The following is a 12,423-nucleotide window of genomic DNA, read 5'->3' on the forward strand; positions in this document are numbered from 1 at the left end:
GGCTTGCTGCCACCTCTAGTTTCCCTGGAGTTTGGTGATTCCAGGCGGTCTCTGCTCACACTTCCGTATCACGCCTGCTGCCTCAGCACTGCTGATCCACACCAAGGGGGAAAAGCACACACAACTGCTTTTCAACACACCAACGTTCCACACAAAAGTTATTTTATAAGCCTGCGGGTTCTTTTTTCATCAGAGGACATTCCCAAGGCCATGACTTCCCCCGGCTTCCCACTGCCCTCGCAGGCACACTAGACATGCGTGGCCGCCATGCTGAGTCGGGCACACCCCGCTGGCTCCACTCAGGCGCACTTTCCTGGAGGACTAAGGGCGCTGCCCTGGGCTCATAAGCAGAATCTGTCCTGAAGCCAGGAGTGAAAAGAGCCACACCTGCAGGTTGATTCCACTGACCAGCCGCCCAGGACCGAGCTGGGCCCACGGACCTTGGTCTGGATTGTGTTGGCTGGTCCTTCTTGCCTAGGTTCACAGGCCAACAGCCAGTGTCCTTCCTTCCTTGCTCATCACTGCACCAGCGGCTCACTCCTACGTGCTGCCGTCACGCGCCTGGCAACCTCGTGTTCCGGGACCAGCCAAGAACTGAGACCCAGCAGGCCCCTAGTTCCCAGCAGGCAAACTCCCCATTAAACTACTGCTGCCTAGCCTTGTTCTCGAGGCTTCAGAGCCGGGAAAGAGCGGAGAGCATAGCAAGCCGCGGCGCCCCCAGCCCCGGACCCGCGATGCTCCGCGGAGGCGTCGGAACCTCCCACTCTGCGCTCGCCTGTCCCGTGTACCCGGGCGCATCTCCGACCACCGCGACCCAGGACGGAGGCACGGGGCGCGGAGCTCGGCCGGCGGCGGGCGCTGGAGTGGGCGGGGACCAGGGCTCCGGCCCCGAGGCCGCTTGGACTCGCCAGGCCCACCTCCGTCCCCGCCGCCCGGAAAGCAATCTATTTAGATTTATGCCATGGTTGGTATATGGAGAATGAGTTGTAAGACAGTAAGAGAGGGGAGAGGAAAGCTGGTTAGAGTTCTATTAGCTAGGATTCTCCAGAGAAACAGAACCACTATAATGTTGTTGTTGTTTTTATTTTAAAGGAATTGGCTCACACATTTATGGGAGCCGGCAATTCCAAAATGCACAGGGCAGCCCAGGAGATTGGAAATTCCAGTAAGAGTTGATGTCACAGTTTTGAGTCCAAAGGCATCCTGGAGACAGAATCCTCCTTTTTAAGGGGACTTAAGTCTTTTCTCCTAAGGCTTTCAACTGATTGGATGAGGGCCACCCACATTATGGACAGTAATCTGCTTTATTCAAAGTCTACCGATTTAAATGTTAATCACATCTAAAAAAAACACCTTCGCAGCAACATCTAGACTCATGTTTGACCAAACACCTGGTCACTGTAGCCTAGCCAAATTGACACATAAAATCAAATATTACAGGAGTAGTACTACTGTAAAATAAATATATAAGGTGGTAGCTGGGGAAAAAAAAGTGCTGACAATGAAAATGAAGAGCAATGGGAGATAAATATTGTACTCAGAATGTACAAGACTTTGTCACTGAGTGCAAGCATGTGGAGGGAGAAAAATAAATTACCCTCAGGTTTCTAATCAATATGTTGATTGAATGATGGTGCCTCTTATTAGGCTATGGAACACCGGAGGGGAGCAAGTTGCGGGTGGAAGGAGATAATTTAGACAATTTGTGCTTGAGACTCAATAGACAAAAATATTTTTGTCTAAAGCACTAAATACAGGACAGGGAAACAAATAAATATGGTAGTCATCAGTGTATACAATTAAATTAAACTTCACAGGGGAAACACAATCTAGTTCCCTCAATCTTCCTTAACAGGCTGCATCTGACCATGAAAAATCACTTAAAGAGCTTGTTTACTCACTCCCTAGGAATTCAGGAGCCCTGCTTATTTCCACAGAGAAGTCACCAGTTTTGACCTGACATAAGCATTCACAGCTGGTTTGGTCAGGGGCCTCTCATTCTGTTCTTTTATGAAGTCTCCTGTAACTAGGCTAGAGCCAGACTAGGAACACAGGCCAGCATTTATGCGTCCAAAAAGCCCATCATCTACAGATAACCATGCAAAAAGAAGGTGTCCAGTAATTTTACTGTCTGGTTCCACTTGGTCATCTCCCCTCAGAACGTACTCAGTCATAACTATAATTATCACACTCATTCCAGGACAAGCTGCTGTTGAAATGGGCACAGTCTCAAAAGTTTGGAGGTCCAAAAACCTTAACTTATAGCAGAGTACAACTTTGGAAAAGATGTGAATAAAATTTTATAGAATTTTCTGCAGATTATTTTTTCATGTTAACCAATTTGTGTTACTAATTAATAATTAAATTTCATTTTATTAATGGTAGCTCACTATGGGCTTCTAATTTACTTTCTCATATCAGAAAATCTAACCCTGACCTTTACTAAGAGCCTTCCCATGGTCTAATAACATACAGACCAATATATTTTGACCACAGACACTCTTTGTCCTTTTATTGTTATTTTATGGTCTATCATTAGATCAAATACTAAAAAAATTACAAATTAATTAAGAAAATATTTTTCTAGCAAGCTCTCTCTTTACTCCCAAGCTGAGGTGAGCAGGTGAAGCTAGACTAAGCACAAAGGAAAAACAAAGCAGCCTTCATCGAATGGGAAGAGGCGATTTTAAAGGTCATTGCAAGATTAGGGAGAGTGGCCAAGACGTCGGAGTACAAGGACACTGAGCTCACCTCCTCTAGGGAGCACACCAAAATCACAACTATATGCACAACAACCATCGATGAAAAAGACTGGAACCTACCAGAAAAGATCTTCTACAACTAAATATACAAAGAAGGAACCACAAAAAAACAGGTGAAAAGGGCGGACTCGCGATATAATCAAACCCTATTACCCCCGGGTGGGCGACCCTCAGACTGGGTCTGAATAATTATAGTGCAGAGGTCCTCCCACAGGAGCGAGAGTTCTGAGCCGCACGACAGGCCCCCAGCCCAGGCGGGGGTTCAGCACCATGAAGACGACCCCCAGAGCATTTGGCATGGAAGGCCAGTGGGGCTTAACTGCAGGAGCCCCTCAGGACCGGGGGAAATAGACACTCCACTCTTAGAGGGCGCACACAAAGTCCCACGCACACCCGGGCAAAAGCAATAATTTGATAGGCGCCTGGGCCAGACCTACCTGCCGGTCTTGGAGAGTCTCCCGGAGAGGCAGGGGGCATGGCTGCGGCTCGCCCTGGGGACAAAGTCACCGGCAGCAGCTTTTCTCAGGAGCTACTTATGCTGCGTGGACGCCGCGGCTGGCGGGCGCCATTTTTAAAGTCTTCCTCCAGCTCATTAGCCCAACAGCCTGCAGGTGCCGGCGCTGGGACGCCTGAGGCCAAGCAACTAACTGGGCGAGGACACAGCCCCAGCCTTCTGCAGACAGGCTGCCTAAAGAGCCCACAGCTGCCTTTAGACGCAGCCCTAGGCAAGGCCCTGCCCACCAGAGGGCCAAACCCCAGCTCTACCCACCAGGGCGCAGACACCAGCAAGCCCCACCAGGAAGCCTGCCTCTAGACCAACCTCACCCACCAGGGGGGAAACACCAGAAGTAGACACCAGAACGGAGGCCAGACCCTACCCTGGGACCAGCTGGGCCCTGGCCCCGCCCACTAGCAGGCCAATGCAACCTTCAGGACCTCCCGGACCCCATACCCAATAGTGTCAGGAACCAGCCCCCACACCGATGATCTGAAACGAGCTCCAGGATCTCTGAGCCCTGCAGCCAGCTCCAGGAATCAGCTCTTCCTGCCAGTATCTGGCACTAACCCCAGGGCTTATCTTCAACTGCCAGTGGGTGGGCAGCAGCCTCAGAATCTTTGGGGCCCTGACTCCACCACTAGCCAGCATGGGTCCCGGGACCCCCTAGAGTTCTGCAACCAGCCACCTCGTGACCAGGGCCCACTAAGCAGCAGCCAGCAGCATCCGCACGAGGGAGGGCCTGGCAGCCAACCAGACTAGGGGCCAACAAAGCCCACCAGACCAGCCACACAGTCAGCCCGCCACAACAGAAGGACCCATGCAGCCCTCTTAGGGGGAACCCCTAGAACATATAGCTTGGGTGATGAGAGGGGAGTGCACTGCTGGGATGCACAGGATGCCTCCTACAGAGGGCCACTTCTCCAAGGTTGAGAAACATAACTAACCTACCACATACATAAAAATACAAACAGCAACTTAGAAAAAACGAGGCTGCAGAGGAACATGTTCCAGAAAAAGGAACAAGGTAAAACCCCAGAAGAACTAAGAGGTATGGAGTTGGCAATCTACCTGAGAAAGAGTTCAGAGTAGTGATCGTAAAGATGATCAAAGAACTTAGGAGGAGAATGGATGCACAGATCAAGAAGTTAAGTTTTTAACAAAGCTCTCTCTTCAGAGCCTCATTAATCTCACTGTTTCTCAGGCTGTAGATGAGGGGGTTCAACATGGGGATCACCACCGTGTAGAACACACACACCACCTTGTTCTGATCAGTGGAGAAGCTGGACTTGGGCATCACATAAATGAATGTGATGGTCCCATAGAACAGAGTGACTGCTGTGAGGTGAGACGTGCAGGTGGAGAAGGCCTTGTGGTGCCCCTCGGTGGAGCGCATCTTCAGAATGGTGATGAGGATGTAGATGTAGGAGATGGCTATGACAATCACCGTGACCACAATGATGGAGCCAGCTGTAAATGAGGGGACAACTACGGGGATACTGATATCAGAACAGGAGAGTTCAACCAAAGGAGCAAAATCACAGAAAAAATGATTGACTCGATTTGGTCCACAGAAAAGTAAATAATAGAAGCAAACAGTAAAAGAGCAAGCATTGAGAAAACCACTTACATAAGCCACTGTGAGTAACTGAACATAAACTCGTGTGGACATTTTGGTGGAATAAAGCAGTGGGCTGCAGATTGCCACGAAGCGATCATATGCCATGGCAGCCAGAAGGAAGCACTCAGTTGACCCAAAGAAAACAACTGAACCAAGTTGAATGGCACATCCAAGATAGGAGATGGTATTTCTCTCCACCAGGTAATTTGCAAGCATATTGGGTGTAACAGAAGATGAATAGCCTATGTCAGCAAAGGCCAGGTGGCTCAGAAAAAAATACATAGGATGATGGAGCTGAGAAGAGATTCTGATAAGAATGACTGTGCTGAGATTGCCACATATGGTCACCAGGTAAATACAAAGGATGATCGTGAAGAGGATGACTCGAAGAATTGGATCATTTGTTAAGCCCAGTAAAATGAACCCTGTCATTGCAGTATTGTTCCAATGCCCCTGGGAATCCATGAGATCGGGTAGCTGCTACCAAAATGAACCTGTGATGAGACATTACATTAAAGAAGTTTTGAATTTGATGGTTTTCTTTTTATTAATACACATAGAGTTTATTATAAACAAGTAAATTATTCAAGTTAGGTTTGGACTAATTTTTTTTACTTTAGAGTAAAAAACTTAAATTCTTTTATTTTTATATTTTATATTTTAGAGTAGAAAATTTTATTTATTTATATAATGAGTATTCTATATTTTAAAAATTGTTTTCAGCACGAACATGGGAAAACCTGCTTCAAATAATGTATATCTTTTCCTCTTTATATTATATAATACCTAACGGTTATTGAATATTTACTAAATGGCAAGCCTTGGGTTAAGAATTTTCTATATAGTTCTATTTTAATTTGTATGAAATAATATTAAGTATTTTATCTCACTTGTAGACAATGAAACTGAATTTGGCAATGTAACTGAGCTAAGTTTACATAGCAAATTATAGAATCAAGATGTGAATCTCAGGTAGTTTGAATACAGTCCATTCCTTTAGTAACTATGCTATAAATGAAATTAAAGAATACTTATGATGAAGTCAAGTCTCTTGGAAACGGGTGGATAACAAATTACATTGCTACTTTCTGACAGCTGAAGTATAAAAGAGGTGCCTAGTTAATCACAAAGGTTACAAATTCTCTCAATAAAACAAGACCATGTTTTTAAAAGGAAAAATACAATTTTCTTAATTGGACAAAGAAGAAAGGGAAAGAAAGTTCGAATTAAGGTTATAAATGAAGTCAGCTATTATAAATGTATTATGTTTATTTAACATTTACAATTAAATATTGTTTTCTCAATTAGTTTGAAATATCAATATAATTACTGTGCAAAATCTTACATGTTTAATATCTAGGACATAATTAAACTACATTCACTCAAATCTGATCATTTCCTAATGTAATTATGTTTTCAAATTGGAGTAATATAGAACAAAATAGTATTCGTTTCAACATAATATACAGCTGAATAAAGTTCCAGCTTAAAAAGTGAAGAAGTGTACCCAGGTTCACCCAGCAAGTTGCCAGGTTGAAACTCATCTCCAAGTTTTCTGGCTTTGTATTCTCAACTTTGCCCAAAAGCCTCTGGTTGCCTGTAAGCCTAAGCCTTCAGAACAATAAACAAAGGAAGTCTTTCCAAGATATTTACAAACAGTAAGTCCCCAAAGCACCTTAAATGTAGCGAATTTTATAGTATAATACTTATTGGCTGAGTACCAAGTTTAATATCGTTGAAAGACCATGTGAGTTTCTGGTCTTATGGGTGGAAAAATGAGAAATCATGGTAACTTGAATTATGCCTATTTATACACTAAGTAGACTATAGAAACAGGTTAATTCAGCTAAGGTTACTTGCTAGCTGACTGCTGGATAGCATCTGCCCTGTTTCTCCTGGCTTGTGAGAACAGATACAACTTTAGAGAGTAAAGTGTTCTCAAATGGTTACTGAAAATCAGGACAACTGATTAACTCACAAAAGCCAAATATCTTACCTCTAAAAATGAGAATTCATTCATCTTACAGTAATAAATTCAAAGTCATTGTTGTAATATAAGAGCTGTGCTATTTTATTGTTTGCCTTTGAGGATAAATCTCTGAAGATTCTTGAGATTCAAATGTGAATTAAAAAGCACCAGGGGTCATCATCACATTCTCAAGTGAATATTGAGCAGTGCACCTCACACAAATATAACTAATATTTAAGGATTCTGTCAATTCTCAAGCGACCAGTTTCTTTCTTTTTCTACTTGTTTGTGCACTTCCATTTGATAATTATTGGAAGTATAATATAATAAATTATCTCATAGCTAAACATTTGTTCTGTTTAATACATCAGGTTAAGGACTACACTACAAATATAAAATGTTAGAAAATGTGCGATCAAGATAGCAGATTAGGAGGACCCTGAGCTCACCTCCTACAAACACATCAAAATTACAAATATATATATAGCAACTTTCTCTGAGGATAACCTGAAAACTAGACAAATGACTCTTCTACAACCAAAGAAAGAACCACACGGAGTCTAGTAGCAGAGGAGAAGTGATCGAGTTGGGACCCACACCGTCAGTGGGCAACCCAGAGGAGGAGAAATCACAGGCTCAGGGATACTCCCTAAGAAGAGAGAGGTTTCAGCCCCACATTGGGCACCCCAACCCTGGGGTCAAGCGCCAGGAAGATAAGCCCCATTTCCTGGTTTTGAAAACCAGTGGGGCTTACCAGAAGGCTGTAGGAAACAGACTCTGCTCTTCAAAAGCACACTCACAGACTTGCTTGCTCTCAATATCAGTGCAGAGGCAGAAGACTGAAAAGTTCCTGGTGCTCTGGCTAACCTTCTGGATTGCCCCAGAACACCCCACCCCAGCCTGCACCAGTCGCCAGCTGCAGCCTCTCTGCCAAAGCCCCACCAAGGTGTGACTGCCAGCATGTCTCAAGACTAGCTGCAGCTTGCTCCAGGCTGTAGTTCAAGCCCCTCTGGCTCCAGCCATACCCCCACCAAGGCAGAAACTGCCATCATGCCACAGGAGAATCCACAGTTTACACCAGGCTCTGTCTCCAGCCCTAATCCCTGCTATGGTGGTGGCTGCCAGCTCAAACCAGGAGAAGTCATGACCCTCACTCATTTCAGATCTAGATCTCCCACCAAAGCCACTGAGCACACACAGACTGCAAAGGGATGCTTCCCCACAAGCACACACACCTTCAAGACCAGGATAGGTAACTGTTTCACCTAATTTCATAGACAAAGAGAGAAAGTCACACAAAATGAGAAGACAGAGGAATATGCTCCAAATGAGAGAATGAGATAAAACACCAGAAAAAAAACTTAATGAAATGCAGGGAAGTAACTACCTGATAAAGAGTTCAAAGCAATGGTTATTAAAATAATCACTGAACTTAGAAAAGAATAGGGGAACATAGTGAGAATTTCAACAAAGGACTAGAAAATATAAAAAGAACTGTTGAGAGTTGAAGAATACAATAACTGAAATGAAAAATACACTAGAAGGAATTAATGGCAGATTAGGTGATACAGAACACATAAACAACCTGGAAGACAGAATGGTTGGAATCAGCCAATCAGAACAAAAAAGGAAAAAACTTTTCAAAACTTTACAGCTGAAGACACGCAAAGGTTGAAAGTGAAAGGATGAAAAAAGATAGTCTATGCAAATAAAAATGAAAAAAAAACTGGGGGAGCAATACTTATATCAGACAAAATAGACTTTAAAATAAAGTCTATAGCAAAAGACAAAGATACAACATTCATAAACATATATGCACCTAATATAGGAACACCTAAACATACAAAGCAAGTATTAAGAGACATGACATAAAGAAAGAAGTTGACAGTAATACAATAGTAGTAGAGGACTTTAATACCCCACTTACATCAATGGATAGATCATCCAGACAGAAAATCAATCGGAAAAGAGTGGCCAAATGATAGGCTAGATCAGATGGACTTGATAGATACCTACAGAACATTTCATCCAAAAATAGCATTCTTCTCAAGTGCACATGGAACTTTCTCCAGAATAGATCACATGCTAGGCTACAAAACGAGTCTCAATATTTTAGAAGACTGAAATCATATCAAGCATCTTTTCCAACAACGACACTATGAGATTAGAAATCAACTATAAGAACAAAACTGCAAAAAACATGAACAAGTGAAGGTTAAACAACATACTACTGAAAAACCAATGGGTCAATGAAGAAATCAAAGAGGACATCAAAAAATACCCTGAGACAAATGAAAATAGACACACAACTTTCCAAAATCTATGGGACACAATAAAAGCAGTTCTAAGAGGGAATTTATAGCGATACAGGCAAACGTCAAGAAACAATAAAAACCTCAAATGAACAATCTAACTTTCTGCCTAAAGAAATTAGAAAAGGCAGAAGAAACAAAGCTCAAAGTAAATGGAAGGAAGGAAACAATTGGAAATAAATAAAATAGAGACAAAAAACAGAAAAGATCAATGAAACTAAGACTTGTTTTTGAAAAGATAAACTAAATTGATAAACCTAATTTAGCCAGGCTCATCAAGAAACAAAAGAGCCAAAATAAATAAAATTGGATTTGAAAAAGAAGTTACAACCAATATTACAGAAATAAACTCATAATAGAATACTACAAACATTTATACACCCAAAATTGGACAACCTAGGAGAAATGGATAAATTCCTAGAAACATACAGTCTTCTAAGAGTGAATCAGGAAGAAACAGAAAATCCAAAAAGAATGATTACTAGTAATGAAATTGAATCAGTAATCAAAAAACTCCCAACAATCGAACATCCAGGACCAGACAACTTAACAGAGGAATTCTACTAAACACTTAATGAAGAGTTAATACCAATCTTACTCAAATTATTCCAAAAAATTGAAAAGGGAACATTTCTAAATTCATTCTACAATGCCAAGATTGCCCTGACACCAAAACCAGACAATGATATTACAAAGAAAGAAAATTACAGGCCAATATCTCTGATGAAGATAGATGCAAAAATTCACAACAAAATATTAGCAAAATGAATTCAACAATACATAAAAAGGATCATGCTTCACGATCAAGTAGGATTTATCCAGGGATGCAAGATTGGCTCAGTATCTGCAAATCAAACAGCATAATACACCACATTAACAAAATGAAGGATAAAAGCACACGATCGTCTCAGATGTAGAAAAAGCATTTGACAAGATTCAACATCCATTCATGATTAAAACTCCCAACAAATTTATTATAGAGGGAACATACCTAAAAACATAAAGGCCATTTATGACAAACCCACAGCTAACATCATACTCAGGAGCAACGCAGTGATGCCCACTCTTGCTACTTCTATTTAACATAGCATTAGAAGTACTAGCCACAGCAATCTGACAAGAAAAAGAAGGGGGGGGGAGGCATCCAAATTGGAAGGGGAAGAAGTAAAACACTCACTGTTTTCAGATGACATGATACTCTATATAGAAAATCCTAAAGAGTCTGCCGAAAAAAACTATTAGAACTAATAAATAAATTCAATAAAGTTGCAGGATACAAAATTAATTTACAGAAATCTGTTATTTTATAAACTTATAATGAACTACCAGAAAGAGAAATCAAGAAAACAATCCAATTTACAATTGCATCAGAAAGAATAAAATACCTGGAATAAACTTAACCAAGGAAGTGAAAGATCTATAGTCTGAAAACTAAAAGACACTGATGAAGGAAAGTGAAGACAACACAAATAAATGGAAAGATATCCCATGTTTATGTACTGCAAGACATTTGGAAAATCCTCTACTCATTTTTTAAGAGGATTGTTTCTGGAGGGTCTTTCTGTTTGTTATTGATTTGTATAAGTTATTTATATTTTTTGGATATTAACCCCTTATCAGATATATGGTTTGCAATTTTTTTTTCCATTTTGTAGGTTGCCTTTTCACTTGTTGTTTCTTTTACTGTGCAGAAGCTTTTTAGTTTGATGTAGTCTCATTTGTTGATTTTTGCTTTTGTTGCTTATGCTTTTGGAGTCATATCCAAAAAATCACCACCAAGACCAGTGTTAAGAAGTTTATTCCCTATGTTTTATTGTAGGAGTTTTACAGCTTCAGATTTTATGTTTAAGTCTTTAATCCACGTTAAGTTAATTTTCTGAGTGGTATAAATTAGGGGTCCAATTTCACTTTTCTGTTTGTGATTATCCAGTTTTCCTAACACAGTTTGTTGAAGAGATCATCCTTTCCCCATTGCATCTTTTTGGCTCCTTTGTCAAATATTAGTTTACCGTATATATGGGGGTTTATTTCTGGGCCTATTCTATTCCATTGGTCTGTGTGTCTATTTTTATGCCAGTACCATACTGTTTCAATTACTATAGATTTGTAGTGTAGTTTGAAATCAGGAAGTGTGATGCATCAGCTTTGTTATTCTTTCTCAGGATTGTTATAGAGAATGAGATAGTTTTCTTTATTTCATTTTCAGATATTTTGATGTTAGTGTATAGAAATACAGCTGATTTCTGTATGTTGATTTTATATCCAGCAACTATACTAAATCCATTTATTAGTTCTAACAGTGTTTTTGTTATTTTTTTAAGAATTTTCTGTATATAAGATCATACAATCTGCAAATGACAATTTTACTTCTTCCTTTCTGATTTGGATGCCTTTTATTTCTTTGTATTGCTTAACTGCTCTAGCTAGGGCTTCCAGTACCATGTTAAATACAAGTGGTGAGAGTGGGCGCCCTTGTCTTATACCTGATTTTAGAGGGAAAGCTTTCAATCTTTCACTGTTGAGTATGATGTTAGTTGTGTGTTTGCCAAATATAGTCTTTATTATGTTGAGGTATATTCTTTCTATAACCAGTTTATTGAGGGTTTTTTTTAATCATGAGAGGATGTTGCGTTTTGTCAAATGCTTTTTCTGCATCTACTGAGATGATTATATATTATTTTTCATTCTATTAATGTGGTGTATCACATTTATTAATTTGCCTATGTTGAAACATCCTTGCATTCCAGGGATAACGCCCACTTGTGCAGGATGTATGATCTTTTAATGCATTGTGGAATTCAATTTGCTAATATTTTTTGAGAATTTTTGCACCTATGTTCATCAGGGATATTGGTCTAAGTTTTCTTTTCTTTCAGTGTCCTTATCCGGCTTTGGTATCAGAGTAAAGCTGACCTCATAAAATGAATTTGAAAGTGTTCCCTCCTCTTAATTTTTGGAGGAAGAGTTTGAAAAAGATTGGCATTAAATCACCTTTAAATATTCGGTAGAATTCACAAATGAAGTCATCTGGTCCTGGGCTTTTCTTTGTTGGCAGGCTTTTGATTACTGATTCAATCTCCTTACACTTGTTTTTGGTCTATTCAGATTTAATATGTCTCCCTGATTAAGTCTTAGCATGTTGGGCTTTTCTAGGAATTTATCCATTTCTTCTAGGTTATCCAATTCGTTGGCATATAATTGTTTCTAGTAAGTCTCTCACGATCCTATGTATTTCTGTGGTATCAGTTGTAATGTTTCCCCTT

The 12,423-nt window shown here is 40.7% G+C and overlaps 1 protein-coding gene across 1 annotated transcript; it reads right to left on the minus strand.

The window, feature by feature from the left end:
- Window positions 1-4,414: 4,414 nt before the first annotated feature.
- LOC309965837 (olfactory receptor 5P6-like) lies at window positions 4,415-5,344 on the minus strand (the record flags this gene model as incomplete). The annotated part of the gene is made up of 1 exon (XM_082845629.1): window positions 4,415-5,344. One exon carries the CDS (start codon window positions 5,342-5,344, stop codon window positions 4,415-4,417), a length of 930 nt encoding a protein of 309 aa, XP_082701755.1.
- Between the last annotated feature and the right edge of the window lie 7,079 nt (window positions 5,345-12,423).

Source organism: Leucopleurus acutus (assembly GCF_964270905.1).
Source record: "Leucopleurus acutus genome assembly, chromosome: 8".
Lineage (NCBI taxonomy): Eukaryota > Metazoa > Chordata > Mammalia > Artiodactyla > Delphinidae > Leucopleurus > Leucopleurus acutus.